The 23,080-nt window shown below is 42.4% G+C and overlaps 1 protein-coding gene and 1 long non-coding RNA gene across 8 annotated transcripts in view; one reads left to right on the forward strand and one right to left on the reverse strand.

Annotated features, from left to right (window-relative positions):
- The window catches only part of UST (uronyl 2-sulfotransferase), a 421,134-nt gene that overhangs the window by 196,466 nt on the left and 201,588 nt on the right, over positions 1–23,080 (forward strand). For all 7 annotated transcript variants that reach the window (XR_004029389.1, XR_004029392.1, XR_004029388.1 and 4 more), the window contains exons 4-5: positions 9,891–9,970; positions 20,411–20,564. Coding sequence is in view for 2 of the 7 variants with exons in the window: in XM_030809812.1 (XP_030665672.1) it covers positions 9,891–9,970; positions 20,411–20,564 (234 nt within the window). In the remaining 5 variants the exon portion in view is untranslated. The remainder of the gene's footprint in view (positions 1–9,890; positions 9,971–20,410; positions 20,565–23,080) is intronic.
- On the reverse strand, positions 10,281–20,676 carry LOC105739557. The gene is made up of 3 exons (XR_001115482.2): positions 20,562–20,676; positions 14,971–15,030; positions 10,281–12,174 (listed from the first exon to the last, which is right to left on the reverse strand). It is a non-coding gene; the product is annotated as an uncharacterized LOC105739557 (long non-coding RNA).

Raw genomic sequence — 23,080 nt, forward strand, 5'->3', positions numbered from 1 at the left:
CTCATAAAACACAGTTGCTAGATTTTAGTTCCCACTGCAGGAGAGACAACAAACTACCCGCAGAGAGCAGGACAAAAGTAACTCGAGGATTAGACATTGGGATGTTCAGCAATGGTTAGAAGAAAGAACACAAAGTACAGTATTTAAATGTGTCATGGGATTTTATAGCGATCAACCTAGTTTGTTTCCTATGAGGAGCAAACGTGAAAAAGTAAAATACACTTGTAACTATGAATGGAATAATTTAGAATAAAAATTAATGGCAATTTACTAACAATGTGTAGACTGTTAGATCCAGAAAGGGTTAAAAAGACAAAGCCATCCTTCTCTTCTAAAATATAGGCTAGCTCTCATCTGTTTGGAATGGTTGGCTTGTCTGGAAGCCAGAGAAGAGACTAGACAGTCTTTTAAGATTCTTTCCAGCCCTGTGATTCTGTGATATATTTGTACAACTTCTAGCATAATCTGTGTATTGTGTAGTTGAAACATTTCTGATTCCTGTGGTCAAAGTGACCTAGAATATATTTCATTACTTCGTTATTCCAGATTTCTATTAGATTGTAAGGCAGTTTTAAAAACGCATGGCAAAGGTAAAGATAAGGTAGAAAAAACAGATATATAATTTTAATGTTAAAACAAACATAATAACAGTGACCATTACCTCTCCACAGCCAGGACAAGAAACCCAGTTTGAAGTTCAACTACATTTAGAGAAACACTTTTTTTGTCCATGTATTGCTTTTATTAAAGTTTCAACGTGCATAAAACAGAAAAAATATTCTTTTAATATATATTCAAGAAATAATTTGTGGTATGAATAGCTCCTTTTTTGGTAATTTATTAGAGGAATGAAGGGGGAAATGGTTTAGAAGACTAGTGGAAATTGTAGTCAGTTGTTCTCACCTATAAACAGTAGAATTCTGAAAATTTGTTCCCGTAGAATATTGTCCTCTAGAGTTAATAACAATTCCACTTCAGGTGCAGTATGACTTAAACAGGCTCTTGTGGGCTGGCCTGGGACTTTATCCACCATGTAGAGAATTTCTTTTATGAGAAAATGTGCTCCAAGTTCCAAACTACTGATTTACAAATGAACTTCGGAATAGTATCCATTTCTAAGACCAGATTATCTATTCCATTTCATTCATACAAAAAGGCACCTCTCTGGGCCACAGTCAGATTCACACATGCATTGCTCTCTGGAGGGTAGCTGTGATCATACACACACACACACACACACACACACACACACACACACACACAGAGCTAAATTTTTAAAATCTATTAAATGGAACAAGACACTGAAGGGATTATTAAAAAGGAAAGGGAGTGTGAAGACACCAAATGTTAGAATGCCTATAAAAATCCCACTACATCTGTCCTTATAGAAATAGAAATACCTTTGAAGTTCGTATTTTGGAAAATTCCGCCTCAACAGCAGAGCATGAGCAATGGCTGCTGGGCAAGTGTTGGACTTTCGCACAGCTCATCATGCAAACCTGTGATGACATCATTGCATTTATGCTGTAAAACCAGATTTCAGGTCTTAAGCTGGCTTAAATTATCTCTTGAAAAATGGAGATTATATACAGCTTTGAAAAATAGGGAATTTTTTTCCCCAGAAGATGTGGCGTGTGATTGCCAAAAAAACACATAACCATCTTTGGTTAAGACATGACACCATCTTTCTGAGCATTGCTCTAAATACAAGAAAGGTCAGAGTGCTGCAGGTGTATTACAGCTATGAGAATCCACAATTACTTTCATTCTCTTTAAAGAAAAGCAAAAGTTACCAGCATATTGAGAAGGCATGTAATTTTACTATTTCTATTTCTGTTGAAACTAAGGATTACGTGTTGGATACAGCACCTACTACATGCATTGTTTTCCTTCATTGTTTCATTGAACTTTTTGGACCTAAAAATATACTACTGAGTGGGTATGACTCCCTGTTTTATGGGTGAGACACCTAAGACAATCAGATTGTAACTTTCCAAATACATTATAATGACTATCAGTGGATCTTGGCCTTGAACCTAGGCCTTCCTTAATCCAAAAGCCATTCTCATCATGCAGTGTTTATCTCCTCTGGCTGGACAGCAGAATCTCAGCACAGCCTTTTAAAACCCAGAGTTGCAATGGCTCTTCTCCCTGAGATTCTGGGGTAGAGCCCAGAAAACTTTTTCTTTAATAAAGTGTCACAAGAGATTTTATGATGCAGCCAGGGTTGAAATCATCATACCAGCATTGCCCTAGGTATGTTCCTGAGAATCCTAGTCCTCTAAGACATTGAAAGAAAAAAAATATATGGTTCAATGAATTTGGTAAATGTTGTGTGCCTTGTCCCAAATGAATCAATTCACAATGATTATTCGCATTTTAAAGACTTAGAAAATTGAAAACAAAACTGCAAACTGTTTAACTGGGTTTCACCTAGCATTTTTGCAGTCTAATGAGTGTTTGTGACTCATTTGCATTCTGCAGAACTCCAGTTCATCATCTGTGAAATACTAGGCAAGTCCACATCCTCCCACCAGTTGTAACAGTAAAGGCTACTATATCACTATAAATGTCACATCTGTTCTGACTCTCCAACAGCTATTCAAATTATTAAAACCTTGAAGAGTTATATAAAGGGTGGAGGAGAGAGAGATCCTATGCCCATGTGCCCTAGATAGCTTTAGCTTCTTTATCAAAACAACATTTCTTTACAATATTTTTAACTTCCCTTTCCTATTGCTCTTGCCCCCTGCAAGTTTCAAGTCTTAATGGTGGCTAGAAAGCAGTGAGACTTAGGGGGAAAAAAAATCCCAACTCACCTAAAGAAATCATGTTAAGTTTGTAAAAGTCTACAGGCTACAGGGATCCCTAAGGCATGGTTAATCGGGCCTCTGTTTAATCAAGAAGGTGGGCCAGGAGTAGTGGCTCACGCCTGTAATCCCAGCACTTTGGGAGGCCAAGGCGGGTGGCTCACCTGAGGTCAGAAGTTCGAGACCAGCCTGGCCAACATGGTAAAACCCTGTCTCTACTAAAAATACAAAAATTAGACAAGCGTGGTGGTGCACGCCTGTAATCCCAGCTACTTGGGAGGCTGAGGCAAGAGAATCACTTGAACCCAGGAGGCAGAGGTTGCAGTGAGCCGAGGTTGCACCACTGCACGCCAACCTGGGTGACAGAGCAAGACTCCATCTCAAAAAAAAAAAAAAAAAAAAAAAGTGCACTCATTAATTTTTTAAGCAGATTTCTCTGTTTTTTGTTCATTCACTTTGCTGAGTATTTATTGAGGGCCTAGTATTAATGTGCATATTAAACCCCAGACAGCCCACTAGATATTAGTGCACCCTATTTCTAATCCTCAAGGCAACATTGTTAGGAAAGCATTATCGCCCCATTTTAGAAGGAGGAATAAGTGTGTACAGGAATCTGATTAAAATATAGTGTAAATTAAGAATAATGTGGAAGAATGAGACTTGAAAACAAACGGGGGTCAAATCCCGAACTTTAAATGCTGGGCTTCAGAGTTGGAACTTTCTTCAGTAGACAGTGGGAAGCTATTCCATTTATGCCTGAGGTTGCAATTTTTTTAAATTTTTGCAATCAGACCTTGGCAATGACCTTGAGCAGTAGGATGTAAATAACTCCCACATGCTTAGCGTTCCAATAATGGAACACTAGGCATACATGGGTTAATGAAAAATGGTTCTTAATCATGATAGGCACCAAAATCGGCCGGGGAGCTTTCTCACAATATGTGTATTCAGGTCCCACTGCAAAATACAGAGCTAAACTTGCAAAGGCAGAGCCAAAGTTATTTGTATTTTGCAGGGGAAAAACTCCCGAAGAGGTCCTCACGCACAGCCCTAGCGAGGAATGATCTCACAAAAGCCTCTGATTATTAGAAAGTTTTCCTTTTATTGAAGTGAATCCTTCACTACGCTAGGAAAATCCCGCTGTCACCTGAGACTCTCTCAAACCCCTGAAGACTCCATGCGTCCCTGAAGTTTTATGAAGTGTTGTCTCCTCATGAGTCTCTCTATTTATCCCAGGAACCTTTCTCTGGCTTGACATGTTTTGGAAAAGCCTCGCTTAGAATGACCGTCAGAACCTCCCGACTTTATAGGAGTGGGGACAGTGTCCACAGGCATGAGAGGTGCTCCAACTGGACCTTAGAGTCAAACCAAAGAGAGGAGCCTGGTCCCTGTCCACGCCACAGGGATTAGTTCACACAGCCCTGCAGACGTCTAGTCTTGGAGCCCTACAGACAGAAACTGAGTCCGCTAATAGAAACATAGTGGAAAGAAAAGAGAAAAACTAGGAAGCAGCAGCAAGGCCTGCAAAAATAAAATAAGTTTTTCCTTTCCTTCCAGTTGCAGCCATGAGATTGATTTTCTCTGTAATTCAGACCCAGGCTCTTTGCCTTGATCATGTCATTGCTCCCCCTGGTGGACTTCTTCTTCATTGCAGGCATGTGTTGCACTGACTGCTTCCCGCAGGCCATCCTGCCTCCTGCTTAAAAGGGCTACCCCATACTGTGGGAAGAGGGAAGGGTCACCGGAGCCTCCAGCCATCTTCCCAGCCTCTGAGGTTCAAGGGCCAAGGCTCTTCCTCTGAGCTACCCCTTATTTTGCTTTGATATGTTAAAAACATATCCTTTCTGTAAAATGCTTTGCAAAATTATAATACGTCTAAGTGTTCATGAGTGACACAGAATTCCCTTATGAACCACGTAGGGTTAGATACGACCTCTGCTGACAAATATTTGCCAAGAAGTCAGGAGCAAAGTCTGACTGTGTTGGTGGAACTGCAGGTAAAGGTTTTCTGCTGTACCATCCCAGCCAGTCAGGTTGAAAGCAAAAGATTAGGAACTACTTACTGATATGCTGTGATCTGATTTTTTTCTTTTAAATATCTTTCATTACGTAGTTATCTTTTTTAGTATTTAAAATTAATTTTCTGTTCTTGTTAGGATATATACTCAGTTTTCCCACCTAGAACTTTTAAAAAATATTATCTCTGGCATTCTAAAGCTTTTATTTTTGTATTATTTCATAATGCTTTTCCATCTGTTAGAACTGAATTCTTTCAAATTTTCAGCACATCACAAGGAAAGAAAATTTATACTCCATAAACCTTCTTTGTTCTCTAGAGTTTTGTGCTAACCAATCTGTTCCTTCCATTTTGAAAGGTTATGTATAGATCAAATCTCAGTGGGAATGGTGAATAGATTGCAGCCAGTAAATAAAAAACAGGGTTTAGGGATTGGAAAGACTTGGATTTCAATCCTGGCTTTACCTCTTTGTGTGGATGAGGCTTTAAGCAACCAATGCAGGCTTTTGTGCCTCAGTTTCTTAACCTCTACAGTAGGGATAATAATACTTATCCATGGCTGGGCACAGTGGCTCACGCCTGTAATCCCAGCACTTTGGGAGGCCAAGGCGGGTGGATCACCTGAGGTCAGGAGTTCAAGACCAGCCTGACCAACATGGTGAAACCCTGTCTCTACTAAAAATACAAAAATTAGCTGGGCATGGTGGCGGGCACCTATAATCCCAGCTACTCGGGAGGCTGGGGCAGGAGAATTGCTTGAACCCAGGAGGGGGAGGTTGCAGTGAGCCAAGATCGTGTCACTGCACTCCAGCCTGGGCAGCAGAGTGAGACTTTGTCTCAAAATAATAATAATAATACTTATCTGTGGAGTTCTTGTCCACTGCACTCCAGCCTGGGCAGCAGAGACTTCGTCTCAAAATAATAATAATAATAATACTTATTCATGGGGTTCTTGTGAGGATTAAATGACACCATATGTATAAAGAGCACCTTGGTGCACTCAGAAAATGGGAGTCTGTTTGATGGTGTTATGTCCTGGATGTTATAATAGTAAGGCTGTTTGCTCCATGTGACACTAGGATAATGAACATATGGGTCTGTCTCAGAAAGGCTAAATTCATAGCCTGAGTGCTAGATAATTCTGTCTTCAGTTAACTGTACATTTCTTGACTCCAAAAAGGATTTCTAAAGATGATAGCTTCATTTCATAAATATTTGTGGGGTGTATGTTCTGTCCAAGTACCTTGAGTAAGCTTTCTAGGGGATAAAGCCTGCCCTCAACCCTCACAGAATTTACATTCCAGCTCAGACTCATGCACAAACTCAACTACGATGTAATGTAGAAAGTGCATGTCCTGAAAAATTTTCAGATACACTGCTGTGGAAGGTCATGTTCAAAACCAAGCCCATTTCCCCCATTATCTGCAGCCAAATTTGTTCCTCCCCCAGTATTGCCCATCTCCATGAATGGATACCATCATGTATTCAGTTGTCCTAGCCAGGAATCTGAGAAGGAAGCTCTTTTGGCCACTCGCCCTGCCTCCCTTCCACTGGCAGGTGGTCACCTCCTTAACCCTCGCGGAACCTCCCCTTCTGTCTTACTTACATTGACTTAGTTCAGTGGTTCTCACACTTTTGGGCCTTAGCATCCCTTAGAAGGCTTGGCAAAACACAGACTGCTGGCACCCCTTCCCCCAGAGTTCCTTCTAATTCAGAAACCCTGGGGTGGAGCCTGAGAATTTGCATTTCTAACAAGTCTCAGGTGATGCTGATGCTGCAGATCTGGGGACCACGCTGAAAACCACGACCTTAGTTCATGCCGTTGTCATTTGCTGTTGGGATTATTGCCCAGTCTTCCTGGCTGTGCTTCTGTATCTAATCCTTACCCTTCTTCACATTCTCCACCGTGTCCTCAGGTCTGGAAAAATGATTTTTTTCTGGCTGTTGATCAGCCACAGAATAAATGTCAGAATTCCTGCTGTGATCTGCAGTGCCCTCCATTACCTGACTGTTACCTGATTCTCTAGTCTCACCTGCTACTTTGCTGATCCCATCTCGGATCACTGAACACCTCTGGCACACTGAACTCCTGCAGTTCCTTGGTGCCGTATCATTTTATGTTTTGCCTTTTGTATCTGCTCTTCATTATTTGCAATGCCACGAATCCCTTTCTTTCCTGGCTTACTCCTCTAGGCCCTTCCAGACCATTCAGGAAAACCTCCTTGGGGAGGCATTACCTCCCCATCTGAAAGTAGAGAGAGGTGCTTCACTTATCTACCATCTACCTCATGGTGGTTATCACATGATAGTACCTGCCTCTTAGTCCACCTCAACCACAAGACTCTGACAGCTTCCCAACGGCAAGAACCAAATCCATCATCTCCATAGCCGTAACCCTGAGCAACATCGCCTGACACAGAGGGGAAATCAAACGATGTTGAATGAAAAGGGCTATCCAGGAAGGCTACTTGGAGAGGTAGATATTTTAGCCAGAGGTAAAGAGTGGTTAGTATTTAGACACACAAGGAGTAGCAGAAGAACGTTGTAAAAGAGGGAACTTAAACTTGAGCTTGGACTTGGTCAGGCTTTAGTGTGAGGAAGGAACAAGGAGGGTTCTCATTTGGCTGGCCACAGCATGTGTGGTCCTGAGAGCCAGTTGAGGGAAATAGCACAGGTGGAATTCACATGGCTCAACACACCATTGAATATGGGAGTCCGGGAAAGAGCTGGATCAAAGGTGGGAATATGCCAAGCACCGGTAACCTGAACCAGACTGTCCAGAGATGGATGAGGCTGGATAAAGAGTAAAGATGGGTGAGGATTAAGTGTGTTTGTGGCCATGGTGGAGTTTGAGGGCACCATTAGGACATATTCCACTGTCTTCTTCATGTGTCTTCCCACCCATCTTATTCCTGTTTTTATCTCCAGTGCCTAATAAGTACTCAATGAATGATGAGTGAATTTATGCCATGGAATCGGAATAAAGGCCAGGAGTGGTCCCGCATGAGCCAGGGAGAGGAGAGGTGGCTCGTTGGTGATTTTAGGTGGTGCCATTTTCACCCCCGATGCCTCTCCTGCAAATAAGATTTGGGTGAAGGAAGAGGCAGGCTGTTGGCCATGGGGGGAGGACCAGATGAGAGACCTCAAGCGATGGCAGCAACGAGTTCAGAAGATGACTGCTTGTCGCCAGAAACAAGGAAAGTCTTAGAATTTGTGAAGACCAAACTGGCTGACAGCTGAAATGCACCCTTTGCCTTTACTGTGCTAATACAATAAACACGAGCATTAGTACGTTGATTCTATGTTTAAAGATACGTCTAGATAGAGTTATACATTGTCACTGCTAATCCATTTTTTTCCTCCTGAAATAGACAGCTTTATGACTATTATGACACTGTTCTCAAAATCTAACTACTACTGTTCTTCCATTAAATTTAACACATTGACATGTGTTTAGAGAATTAACTTAATGTGGAATATGTGAAAGAAACGTTTTTCCTTCTGACCTGTTCTTCTAGTTTTCTTGTATAATACTAGGGGGCTTTCTTGTATGGCTCTTCTGTGTGCAGAGAATTATCTGAGTAAAATAATCTAGAGATAAAAGCATTAATGGTCTTTACATTAAACATACATACAGTCAAGGATTATTTTTCCAAGCAGGCACCCTCAGAGATAAATTACCTATGGTTATGTCTCCAAACCGTTAATTCTATTAGTAAATCCATCAAAAATCAGAATTAACAACGTGACCACGCAGGAAGTTTTACTACCAAAAACAAGCACTTGCAGGTGGTGTGTCCAGGATAAACAGTAGATAAAGAGGCAGGATTCAATTTCCTTTTATACTGAGGCTTGAGGACAGACAGACCATTATTCACTCATACCTGCCACTGACTAACAGAAGCACAGGGTTTATGAACCGCGAGTCATTTACCTTTAAAATTCAATTTCATTCCTTCAATCGTTGTGAGCTTGAATATCTAATTACAAGGTTTACACACTGAGATCCTAGCATAATAATCTATAAAGCATGTACTAGTTGGAGTTAATTCATTGAACAAATATTTACCAAGCACTTATATATGTGTCAGCCCCTGTGTTAGACATAAAGGAACAAGGCAGACTCGGGTTTTCTGTCATGTTTGAGACAAACCTGGAGTTCCAGACTCTTATTTTATTGTTCTTGTTGCTACTGCGGTTAACGTGTGAATGACTGGTTTTGTTTCCAGTTTTTTAACTTCACCTATTTCATAAAACATGAAATGTTGCACTCCTGACATTCATCCAAAGTAGCAAGCTGCAATGTGCTTTTTAAAAATTCCACAGTGTGTTCGTTTTGATGGGGCCAATTAGAAAAACTGGGGAAAGAGAAGTTCACAAAGTTAGGGAGTCATAAGAATGCTTGGAATTTCTAACAGATTTCACTAAACATTTTCTGTATCATGACATGTTCCAGAAGGCCATAAAAGTTAGTTTATACGAATATAAACTACTTTTTGCCTTGCTGATAACTGCAAATAAATAATTCAGATGACCACCCACCAAAAAACCAAGACATTTGGAGGTTTATGTGTTTCCTATAGAATATTTTCCTTATAAATTTCATGGTCAAGGAGCACAAGAATGAAGTAGTACCTCATTTTATTCCATTTTTCAATTCTGCAGCACCTGTTTCAATATTTTTGTATATCCCAATAATATCATTACAGAATAAGATAATGACTAACCTCCTTCCTTGATTTGACTTTAAAGGAAGGGATAGAAGGCATTCTTTTATTTACATTTTAGTACAGCAACACACTGATTTCTCCAGTCGAAATTACTTAATCTGTCATGTTGCTTTCATGGTAACGATCAACTAAATGAGACACAGGACTATCAATTTGGATAGCACTGTTTTATTCACTAAGGAGCCTTATGGAAAACTTGATAAATATTGCACTTATAGTACTGGTCTAGTGGTAATAAGTGGGAATAAAAAGAGTTGGATAGATAACCTTTAACTTAATATGGCTTGGTAAATTAGATCCTATATATGCTAATTTTGTACTTTTTTTTAATAGATGGAACTGATTAAAAATATAAGTACTGCCGAACAACCCTATTTATTCACTCGACATGTTCATTTCCTCAACTTCTCAAGGTAAGACATTTTCCAGTTTAATGGTTCTTTCATTTTTTTCTAATGAACAATTACTTTAGAAATCTACCTTTATTTACAAGGCAGTGCAATTGCCCTTGAAAAGACATTTTTAATCCATTTATTTTTGCTATGGAGGGATCAAAATTTGAAATATTTGAACAGAAACTTCATTTCTTCCTAGACTACTGTCTTAAATCTTATAAAAACTTGGAATTATTTTTTAATGAGAAGCCGTTTGACCTAATAGCTGTTTTTTAAAAAGGAATCAGATTTTGTATTGAAACAAATAAGGCAGGAGATGGGTATTTTAGCATAAATATTTTATTGCACATTTTTGTACAATTTGAACCTGCACAGAACTCTGGAAATAATTTAGTGCTAGAGTAATGAGTATTTTCTAGGATCCTAAGTACCAGCCTCTGTCTATCTTTTAAATACAGTCATGTGCCACATCATGACATTTTGGTCAATGACAGACCTCATATATATATTAATCCATAAGATTATAATACGGTATTTTTACCATATCTTTTCTATGTTTAGATACACAAATGATTATTATTGTGTCACAGTTGCCTCCAGTATTCAGTATAGTCACATGCTGTCCAGGTTTGTAGCCCAGAAGCAATAGGCTGTACTCTACAGCATAGATACGCAGTAAGCTGTGCCATCGAGGTTTGTGTATGTACTCTATGATGCTTGCACAACCACGAAATCGCCTAATGATGCATTTCTCAGAATGTACCCCTGACATTAAGCAATGCGTGACTGTAAACCATTTGATTTTCTAAGCCTTGCGTGTTTGATGCTGGGGAGGTATTTAAAACTCTGGTTTTTGTTTCCACCGGCTGTGGTCTTCTGATAACAATGCAAATCTTCAAATTCAGGTTTTTAGATTCCCTATTTGTTAAATTACTAGCTTCAGGTTCTGAGTGTCCTCTTCCCCAGTCTTTCATTAGCATAGGTTGATTGTCACTGTGCCTCACTCCTTTGCTGATGGCCCTTAGTGTTTTGCTCTCCCTGTGCTGGCTCAAGTCTGCATTCACAGCTGCTATCTAATGGCTGACAGATCACTGGATCCAGAGGCAGATCTGCTGGAGACCAGCTTGGGAACCTCCGGGCCTCCCTTGTCAGCCATCTGACGGGCACTTCCGTCATCTTAACATGGGGATGACAGTTCCTTGCAGGTCCACACGAGGGCACCAAAGGACCCAGGGCAGCAGGCAACATCTGCTAGTTAGTGCTGAGCCAGTGGCTCCTGCAGGCCAGGCACCCAGGGAGCTGGCTCTGGAGGAGCTGTTGCCCTGGTCCAGGGTGCCTGACAACCCACCTGGCTGGAAGAAGATTTCAGCCATTCAAGGACTTCCCTGCTGTGCAGCAGGTCCTGTGCAAGTTGAGTGCAAAGAATGAGATTCAGTAAAGCAAGTTATTAAGCAGAGAAAAGGAGTTGCTGCCTTATCTTTAAAAGCAAGTGTTCCCTGAAGTTTCCTGGGCCTTCCTGATAACCAGAGTTCCTGGGATGGTAACAGGACTCCTGCAAATTTTCCACAGTGACCCAGGGCCAGGTGCTGGGCAGCTAGGACTGTGTTTTCAACCACATTTATAAAATGGCTTGTTACTGGATTATCCAGGGTGTGTGCCCTGCCTCTTAATTCCAGAAGGCCACAAGCATATTATTAGACATAATTAGATAACAAGGCTTATTAGCTCTTTCAGGCATTGTGTTTTATGACTTGCAAAGAGAAAAGCGCTGCTTCCCTGATCCTTGCTGTCCTAGCGCCTTTCCTTCTGAGTCACCCCTGGCATCCTTAAACCTCGTTCATGAACACTTCTTGCTTCGTAAGTCAAATCTTTACAACCAAACAGATTGCAATGCAACAAATTTTAAATGTTTATCTCTGAACAGTGTAAAACACAAATTAGAAGCCATGGCCAGTATCTTAATTGGGTCGGCAGATCACAGTATGCTGGCCATATTCTGTTATGGCCTCTACCATCAAACACATGTACAGGAGTTTAGTCTTCATTGCTCTAATTCTGAAAGGAAAAAAAATGATAAATGCCTTTTAGAAGATACTATGTCTACAGAAAATGGTGCTGGCCCTGCCGTCAGGACCTCTGGTGTCAGAACTGGCCTCCCAGCTGGTCATGATTCTCGGCAAGCCGTTCAACCTCTTGGGGGTCTCTGTTTTCTATTTTTCCATCTGTAAAACAAGGACAGTTCTCAGTCATCCCTACCATATAGGGATGCTCTGAACCTGTGAAGGAAAGGCCTTTTGAGAGAAGGATGCTGTATTGGTCCATTTTCATGCTGCTGATATCTAAGACTGGGAAGAAAAATAGGTTTAATTGGACTTGCAGTTCCATGTGGCTGGGGAGGCCTCAGAATCATGGCAGGAGTTGAAAGGCACTTCTTACATGGTGGCGGCAAGAGAAAATGAGGATGATGCAAAAGCGGAAATCCCTGATAAAACCATCATATCTTGTGAGACTTATTCGCTACCACGAGAACAGTATGGGGGAAACCACCCCATGATTCAAATTATCTCCTATCAGGTCCCTCCCACAACACGTGGGAATTACAGATGTACAATTCAAGATGAGATTTGGGTGGGGACACAGAGCCAAAACATATCAGATGCTATATACATTCAGAGTGGCACTTAAAAAGGCAATTCTGTAGACATCTCAGGCTGAGCCCACTACCCAGCTCCTGACTCGGTTTCTATGGAAACACCTTGAGGACAGGGCTGGGCTCTGCTTCTCCTCCCTCAGTTCCATTTTAATTAAACACATGTCTATGGATTACCTTCTCTCTTCTATACACTACATGAGAACTGGGGCTTCTGCAGTCAACATTAAATGTTTTTCTTGCCTTCGGGAGACTCTAAGTTCTTCTTCCATTAAAGTGTGACAGATGTAAGGAGAGGGTGGTCACAGGGCTTCCCCTAGCAGAGGTGGGAAGCAGGAACTTCCCTGTGGGACAAGGACTCTGGGAAGGTGTTTCCGCGGGGAGGTGAGGGATGGGTCAGCTTTAGACAAGTGAAGGGGGAGGGCATTCCCAGCACAGCAACCAGCAGAAGAGCAGGGCCAAGAGGAACTTAAAGGGATACAGTGCAACCCAGGATGGACACGACTGGACTGGAACAGCAGTCAAGAGTTTTAAGCAGAAATAACAAGAGACTGCCTGACCAGCTTTGCTGCTTTCAATGAAAAGCCAAAACTGACTCCCCAGGAGCAACCTCCTCCTCTCTTCACACCCACGTACCAGGGCCTGGGCCCTTAGCTACCAGAATTCCATAAAAATGAAGAGAATGATCAGTTGAACTTTAATATATGACAAGATTATGATTGTTCCACTCATAGAACCATGGGACATTAAATATCAGCTTTTCATTGTTTAAGGGAATAGCTTTATTTAAGGAAAATTTCTCTGTCAATATGCAATTGACAGAGAAAAACAACTAAGCTGGAACTTGTTAAGAGGCCTTTGACATTACTTTTTTTTGAGATGCAGTCTTACTCTGTCGCCCAGGCTGGAGTGCAGCGGTGCAATCTCAGCTCACTGTAACCTCAGTTCAAGCGATTCTCCTGCCTCAGCCTCCTGAGTAGCTGGAATTACAGGCATGCACCACCACACCTGGCTAATTTTTCTATTTTTAGTGGAGACAGGGTTTCACCATGTTGGCCAGGCTGGCCTCAAACTCGTGGCCTCAAGTGATTTGCCCACCTCAGCCTCCCAAGTGCTGGGATTACAGGCGTGAGCCATCATGCAAAACCAAGGACATTAACATACTTTAAAAAATAACTTTTAGATGTATTTTGAATAAGTTATAAAGATAATGAAGCTGATCTTAAGAAACCTACCCTTATAGCTGCTGACAGACCTATTGCTTGTTTCAGGATAATGAGGTTCCCATGAGAAGAACTGACACTGCAACCTAATATTATTGTTGATATTTCCAATCCCCTGCACATCGTTAACATGCCGCACGATACCTGCTGGCAAGCAGACTGTAAGGATGAAAGTCAGGCCTCCCTCCCCACACTTTTTTTGCACACAAATGGTCAGAACTTTTGAAGGGTAAGGCATTATACCATAGCTAATTGCCCTTTCTTTTTTTTATTCCATTAAAGATGGCATTTTTACCTTGAAATTTAGACAGTCTTGAATCATGTAAAATGCAATCCTGTGAGCACTTGGTGTTTCTATAGCTGACCTACTTCGTTTTTTCACCATCCAGGCTTCTTGTCCTGTTTCTTCTTTTTTCTTTTTTAGAGTTAGAAGGAACCATATCTAAGTTTATTAATCCAAAGATGGGAAGTAATTGGTTCAGACCGATCAGGTGTTTTGCCTCGGGGAAGGTTTCCTGCCAGGGGACTTAGGCACAGCGAGCTCAGCAGAGATCTCAGGCTTCAGTGGGGGTTGCTGTTGCACACAGTTGTGGAACTCCCTGGAAATTCAAGCCAGACAAATGTTTTTCACCTGGACTATCTGGAGAATTGAGTTAAAACTACCTTGGCCTAAAAGATGCTTCTCTTTGTTAGGATGTTTAAGTAGGATTTTTAATATTTGCATACTATGGTTTCATGTATCTTTTTTCAGTTTTCAGAGTAACTTTAGGAAGCAGTTTCTGAAAAAGATCAACTTTCCAACATCAACAGCATCCCTCCAAAGTCTATCTTAGATCCACACACTAGAAAGCCTTGCGACAGACTACAATTCAAATTTGTCTGTCCCCTGCCCCCAATTTTATTTGTTTTCTAAGCTTTTATTTTTTGGGGGTGGGTATAAATATTTTTGCAATCTACAATGCCCCTCACCCTTCCAAATGTCCTTTTGCAGGGAAACCCTTAAGAAGCTTTGTCTCAGAACCTGATGCTGTCAAAATAGTCCAAATGCATTATAAGAGACACCAATATGCTAAATAATTTCAAACCACCACTTCCCTTATCCTTTTTTCACATCATTCTTCCTTTCTCTCCCATGACCCCCTCACCTTCCTTTAGTTCCATTTCTGTTTTCTCATGTATCTCAGTGGTTCCGGTGCCAATAGTAACTTGCAAAAACGAACAAACAAAAATGTGAAAATTAGTCAATCACCAGAAAAGCAGTGGGGTGTGATGTGCAAGGGGGTGCATTTTGGACACCTTTTCTCTTCCCTGCAAGTGAAGTCTCAATTACTGATGTGAACAGTGTTTCTTGTATCAACTTTTGTGAACAAACTCTGCCCTCTGATGGCATTATTTAACAAAACAAATCAGACTTCGCTAATTCCACAAGTCAATTTGGTTTTCACATCTTATTTGTAAATGTTGACTTTTTTATTCTTCTTAGCCAAGTGATCCATTTCAATTCTGTGCCCTTCAAATCTCTTATCATTTGACAGACACTGCAAACTCTGAAGAAAGCACCAAAGTAAAAATCGGTATTAGCAGTTAACACCATCTCTGCCTCCTTAAACACTGCACAGAAGTTCCATTTACAAGTGCGAGTTTTCTCTGGGTTTTCCCTATGTGAACCCTGGCTGGGCTCATCTTCCTAAATTGGCACTTTCTTTCTCATGTTTCTGCTTTTCCCTCTATGGGGAGTGGATCTGTGCCGCTGCATGGGCCACCAGCTGTGTTGGCCCATCAGGGATGAGTATAATCTGGACTTTCCCTCATTTCCTGATTATTCCTTACTGTTTATTTCATGCCTTGTCAATTCATCTTCCTCTGTGAGCGGGAGCCCTGACCCAACTACCCACCTCCTTCCCCATTTGTCTCAGCTTCTCACAGCAAATGTTTCCATCTCTTCTGCCTTGGGACAGACCGGAGAACAGAGCACAGCTGTCTCTTCTGCTTGTGTTTTGGGATGGGCGGTGGTGGGGTGGGGGGGGTCTAGTCCTGGGCAGAGGAGATGGAAGTGCCTACTGCAGGGGGTGTGAGGACAGAAGCCAGACCTCCCCACCATGCTGGCCCCCACTGGACGTTCAGAGACTCTTGTTACTGTTACGGGCTCCAGCAAAGGGCCCTTTAACAGCCAGCTTGGCTGGGTGCAGTGGCTCACACCTGTAATCCCAGCACTTTGGGAGGCCGAGGCAGGTGGATCACTTGAGGTCAGGAGTTCAAGACCAGCCTGGCCAACATGGCGAAACCCCATCTCTACTAAAAATACAAAAATTAGATGGGCATGGTGATGGGCGCCTGTAATCCCAACTACTTGGGAGACTGTGGCAGGAGAATTGCTTGAACCCGGGAGGCAGACGTTGCAGTGAGCCGAGATCACGCCATTGCACTCCAGCCTGGGCAACAAGAGCGAAACTCCGTCTCAAAAATAAACAGCCAGCTCTACCCCTCTCCGCCTCAGCTGCTCCTCACTCTGCCCCCAAAAGGTCCTGTTCTTTTCCATCATGGCCTTTCTCTCACTTCAAAGTGTCTTCCTCCCTCACTGACAAGGATCAAAGCCCTGGGCCTTTGGCCTACGGTACTTTTCACCCTTTAATGTAGATAATGGCACAAAGATAACCTCTGCTTCCAGGCCACAGGCTAAAAAGGAGGTAGGCTGTTGGCAGAATGGTGGTTACCGGGGTGGGGAAAGCAGGAAAAGGGATTTTTTTGTTGAATGGGCAGAGTTTCCATTTGTGAACATGAAAACATTTTGGAGACGGGTGGTGATGATGACTTCACAACAATGTGAATGTTTTAATACCACTGAATTGTACAGTTTAAAATGATGAAAAAGATAAATATATATATTTTACTAGAATTTCTTAGAAGAACAGGATATACTTTCAAAAACTGATTCCAATCACAGTAATCTCTACTATAACTGGGGTACAAAACAGTCTTAATTTTCCAGGATAATTCCGGTCTTAAGTATTGATTTAATAGGTGCAATAATTATTACCTCAGGAAGAATGCCTTTCAAATTTTGATGAAAATATACCTAAAATTTTTACCCTAGTGCTTTGTGTAGCTGTTGAAGAGGTGACTAATATTATCGATGGGTTGATTAATTGATTGAGGTAGCAGTGTGGACCGATGCTGATGAAAATGCTCAGAATGAGGTGTTCGGAAATGCCTCTCAGAGTGAGAACCATGCAGTTATGCTTGCTAGAAAATTATTCCCTGCTGCAGATCTTCATCTTCTCATCAGAAAAAATGAGTAAAAATTTAAAAGATATGACACATTTGCAGAGTCCGAAGGAAGCCCAGAGGAGTGATTACAGAGTCGGTGAATAGGATCTGTGAACAAATGTCGAAGAAATTGGTAATGCCTGCTATTTTAGGATGACTTAAAAGAGAGCTTCAAAGATGCAGGAGTAATTGTGGTGACTGAAGGACAAAAGGGTGTGTTGTTGAACAAAACACAAAATATGGCCTGACTCTTCTACCCTCTAGTGTATGCACTACTTAGAACCTGTGATCAGCCATAGTCACCACAATTTTTTAGAGCTCCATAAAGATCAAATTAGAGCTATACATTATAAAATGAAGGGAAATAAAGTCTTAAGATAAAAGCCAAAGGAATTTTTGAAAGAAACAACAAAAAGTTAAAGGAATTAAAATTGAAGTTGAAAAGGCTAAGTGTTGTAAAAGCATAGCAGACGCAAATCCTTTGTGTCAAATGGTTCAAACAAAAGGAAATACGCATAAAAGGAAAATGTTAAATATTGGCTGGGTATAAGAAAGACTTTTCAACTGATACAATGGACTTCACAGGGAGATTGTGGAATCTTCTCTCATGGCTTTTAAAAATCAGTCAAGGTGTTTCACTGTATGGGATGGTAGGGTACAAACCATTCTCATCCCTAGAATGAAATCATGAGTGAGCAAAAGGTTCAGGTGACCCAGAGACTTTTTCAATGGTAGCCAGGAATTCTGACCAGAGTTTTAAAATACTGAGAGGAGAAACTGATGCTGAAAGAGGATAGTATGATGGTGGGAAAATTTGCTTCCCTGCTCAGGCACTAGGACATGTGCTATGCTCTGGTCCCTCGTGGTAGCATGGTGGTATTCTGGCCTCTTCTGTATAACTGACGTGTCACCCCAGATTTTCCCAATTTGGCAGGAGCTGTGCGTACAGAGGGCTGGCAGCCTGCAACGATTACTGCCTTCTGCAAAGGGGAAGATGTATACCAGACACCTCTTTCTCATAGTTAGAAACTTCTAGAGAGAGCCTACTATATTATCTGATACTTGACAATACATTCTTAAGCCATCTAAAACTTCCATTTTGGAAAATTATTCTGGAAGTCTTGCATTGGGTTGCAACGTGCAAACAAGAGCAGGTCATCCACGCTCATCAAGACTTGCCAGTCGTTACTTCTCTTGCCGTTGATCAAAGATGGCAGTGGTGAGGCTGAGAGCCATCTCCTGATGGGACGCTGTGCATAGATTCACATGATTGGGCAGTTCTGCTAACTAGCACTAGCAGTCATTCTTCACATGAACATAAAAGAACAGTTGAGGTTTTTAAAAGCATGAAGCAATTTTGAGGGTCTAATTAGGTGCATATTTGGTATGCAAGCCTTGTCTTCCTAGTCCCTAGCTTTATTACTTTAGTTGCTGTTTATCATAGATATGAAACCCAATTTAATTTTAAAAGGGGGATAAATCTGGGGTGTGTACAGTAGTTAGCCGGTGGTTGGCACAGCTAACTCCTGGGACTCCAGTTAGTTGTTCATCCAGTTACATGAATGTGTATTTCTGAGAACTAACAAGATTCGCACTGCAAGGCTAATCTCACCCGTTAGCTGTGTGTGTTGCAATGTGGTAGTATTTAAGGGCTCCAGGGTATCATTCATGTGTCCTGGTGCCTGAAATTCCACTATCTCAGAGTTGTTCCTTTGGATTCTTCTATCTGAAGATTCTTTTTAAAAATGCAGGTAAACCAGGAACAACATTATATGAATTCATACACAGAAAAGGATGGGGGCTTGTTATTACTTTCCTCTGACAACAGAGCCCCATGATATGGGAAGAAACGTTAACAACTGAGAGGCACACACTCAGATGTTCATTTCTTCATTTGGTCATTTGTTGAGCACCTACTGTGTGCCACACACTGAGCTAGAGGGTGTCGTTCCTGGCTGCAGGAGGCCCACAGTCTGATGGGAGAGGCACACATTTCCACACAGTGCAGGAGAGACGGCCCGGGGCACAGAGGAGGGAGGCATGGACCCTGGGTTGGGCATTAATTGCTGAGGGATGCGATGTGACCCCAGGCTGGGTTTTGAAAGGTAAACGGAGTCTGCCAGCTAGAGAGAGGCAGGAGTGGGGTCCTGTCAGTTTGTTTTCTCTTAGTTCTTTCTGACCCCTGACAGAATGTTCAGGCACGTTCCTCAGAAGGTCACAAGGTCATAGGGCTAGAGAACCCTGCAGGCCCCTCAGGAGGTCACCAGAGCACGACCTCTGCCCAGAGACTGGGGCACTCTCCCCGGACTCCTCAAGGCTACTGCTTTCGGGCAGTTCAAAGGGAAAAAAGAAGGAATCATTAAGACAAATCCAGCCAATCTCATCACTTTGCCTCCGGAAGACCTTGTTCTTGGGCCAGGATTTAGTGGATTCGTCTAATCCTTTCATGGAAGGAATTAAAATGGAACACCTGGCTATTTGCTTTATTTTTATCTGAAGCCACTTGCCATCACTTGAGGATAATTATGTTGAATTTTGTTTCATTCTTGATATCCCACACAAAATTTCCTCAACTCCAGAAATCACTTTTCCATAATTAAGAGTATAGATTCCAGATTGCCTGGACCCATATCCTAGTTCAGCTACAAGTTATGAACCTGATTCCTGCCTCAGTTTCCCCAAGTGTAAATGAGGATAATTATTTTTTCTACTCTATTGACGTGTTATGGGGCTTCAGCAAGCTGGTTGCATGAGGTATTTAGAACAAGGTGAACAGCCAGTGCTCAGTGAAGACTGGCTGTTACTCACTCCCTTACTGCAGAGCACCTGACCAGGAACTGTTTGAATTACAATGTAGAGGAAGTGCCGTCTCACCCAGCAAGGCAGTCAGAACCTACCAATCAACTGAAACATTCACCGAGGGCCAATTGTGTCCCTGTGGGTTCTGTTCTAGCCATTGGAAATACTAAATCCAATACAGAGTGGCCCCCATCTTTAAGAAACCTACAGCCTAGTGAGAAAACTAGACACCATCTCTTCCTTAACATGCACAATGGCGTGGTTTGTACCGTGCTATACTATGAAATGTCCTCACAGCCCCTCAACAGGTACCTGGAGCAGGTATCATCCTCCCCACTTCCTGCATTATAATAAAATGCCTATTGGGAAACACTGTTTGCTTATTACGTGCCATTGGCACCTTAGCATAGGAGGTCATCTTTCAATAAGTTAACCGAGAGGGGAGGGGAGATGTTGTGTAAGTAGGCCCTGTTTTCCTCCTGCAGTGATGGGTTGTAACGAACTCAATGTTTGTGTTAGGTTTGGAGGAGACCAGCCTGTCTACATCAACATCATTAGAGACCCCGTCAACCGGTTCTTATCTAACTATTTTTTCCGTCGCTTTGGAGACTGGAGAGGGGAACAAAATCACATGATCCGCACCCCCAGCATGAGGCAGGAGGAGCGCTACCTGGTAAGTCCTGTTGCATGCAAAAGGTGGTCTCCCCACTGCCTGAGGAGACCCTCCACCAGGGAAGGCTCACTGTTCCCTTCCCAGGCCTTCTCCTTGGCGCCTCCATGGAGCGTGGCGCAGAGAGGGTGCTTCCGCAGGAAGGAGGTCTTGGCGAGAGAAACTGGTTCCGGGTGACCCAGATCCTAATGAACATTTCCTCAAATGATTTTCTGATTTTGCTTTGCTCAGTTGTCTTTAGTGCTAGGTTTTGGGACCCAGAGCGGAAACAGTCTTTCCTAAGGAGTCCGGACTAGCACTGTCGTGCTTAAGAAGAACAAAGGTGTTGGGGGGTGTCTGTCAGAGGGCGGCAGAGCCCCTTCTTATCCCTCAGCCCATTCAGTTCCCATGACCACTCTGGGAGGGGGAGGTGTTTTCAGGTGAGGACCCTGAGATTCCAAAGGTTGTGGGATTTGCCACAGTCACCTCTCAGGTAAGGGCACAACCGCGACCGACTGTTTCCGGGTTTCCTGCCTTCACAGTCTGGGGTCTTACCACCACAGCGCGATAGAACCCTGTCATTGCACCAGTAATTGTTTGCTTTCTCTGGACTTGTTTTGGGACCCTCAGCTCCATAAGGGATGTTAGTCTTGAGCCCAGTAATTATTTCCGCAGCACAGAGGTTGGTAACAAAAATGGAGGGCAGAGTTGCACGTCTTTCTTTCAGCACTAGAACGAAAGGTACATTTCCCATCCCCGTGTCGAGAAACACGTACTGAGGAGCTGACAGCCTGGTGCCCAGGAGGCTGAAGTCCTGGTCTCTGTGTCTGAGAGAGCCCTTGGGGTTCACCCAGACCCATCCTGGGCTGTTGTCGGGCACAAGCAGGAAAGAAGGAAAGTGCTGAGGATCAGTCAGAGGTGTTGTTCCCAAAGCTGGGAAATCGCCCAGAGCCGAGGCCACTGCTGATGCGCCCTCAGCAGCAGCCTTGCTGCTGGAGAAAAGCACCGAATCTCGGGGCCACGGCCAGGATGGCTGCTTCCTCATCTCATTTTAAAAACATAATGGACGCGGATATTCAGAGGCTGGGAGCATTTGGGGATGATGTCCCCTCAGTGTCACGTTCATGTTTTCAAATCCATGATTAAAGTAGAGAAAACTGAGATACAGAGAAGTTAGTGTCTCAGCCAGGGCCAGACGACTACACCAGACCCATGGCTTTCCACTCACCTTCAGTATTTGATCAACTACCTAAGGCTTCAGTGAAATATTTTGATGATTTTATTTTTATTTTTATTTTCTTCCTTTGATGATATATTTTAAAAGTGGCTTTTCCCTTTTTTTTTTTATTTTTTGGTGGCGAAACCCTAATCTATTTCTTTATAGATTATGAGGCCGGGTGCAGTGGCTCATGCCTGTAATCCCAGCACTTTGTGAGGCCGAAGCAGGTGCATCACTTGAGGCCAGGAGATCGAGAGCAGCCTGGCCAACATGGTGAAAACCTGTCTTTATTAAAAATACAAAAATTAGCCGAGCATGGTGGTGCACGCCTGTGATCCCAGCTACTTGGGAGGCTGAGGCAGGAGAATCCCTTGAATCCGGGAGGCAGAGGTTGCAGTGAGCTGAGATTGTGCTACTGCACTCCAGCCTAGGTGCCAGAGTGAGACTCCATCTCAAAAAATAATAATAATAATAATAATAATAAATAAATAAAATAAAACTATAGGTTATGAATATGACTATATGTTTTTTAGTTGGTGAGACGTGTATTCAGAGTGTAGAAACACTACAAGAATAATGCCTTCTCTAATTACCTTTATTATTTGTTTTGGATCTTGATTAATATATCTATATGTTCTTTTAAAAACAGCATGCGTTCCATTTAATCCAGATAATTTTTTAATAGTTCTGATTCAATCCTCATGCTAAGAAAGTTAGAACCAAAGGATAGCAGAAAATGCCAAAAAAACAACAATACGGAAACACATCTTATGAACACTACTCTTCAGATATTAATGTAAGAGTTGAGAGGAATTCTCTAGCTTTTTCCGCTCTGTCAAGCTTCTGTTGCCATCCTGTAAATCATTTCATATAATGTAGTTTTCACACACTCACACAAATAATAAGCTGCAATCATTAGAGAGAAAGGTGGCAAATGTGAGGGGAAAAAATTATGGTTTGGAGTTTCCATTTGTACATGTGTGTTTTTATTTTGAGACAGTCTTGCTCTGTTGTCCAGGCTGGAGCGCAGTGGCAAGATCTCTGCTTACTGCAACCTCCACCTCCGGGGTTCAAGCGATTCTCCTGCTTCAGCCTCCCCAGTAGCTAGGACTACAGGTCCTTCCCACCACGCCTGGTTAATTTTTGTATTTTTAGCAGAGGCAGAGTTTCACCATGTTGGCCAGGCTGGCCTCGAACTCCTGACCTAAAATGATCCACCCCCCTCAGCCTCCCAAAGTGCTGAGATTACAGGTGTGAGCCACCATGCCCAGTCTGGTTTGGAGTTTTTTTAAAAAGGTCATAAAATATTGAAAGTTGGTAT

This window comes from Nomascus leucogenys, chromosome 3 (genome assembly GCF_006542625.1).
Source record: "Nomascus leucogenys isolate Asia chromosome 3, Asia_NLE_v1, whole genome shotgun sequence".
Classification (NCBI taxonomy): domain Eukaryota; kingdom Metazoa; phylum Chordata; class Mammalia; order Primates; family Hylobatidae; genus Nomascus; species Nomascus leucogenys.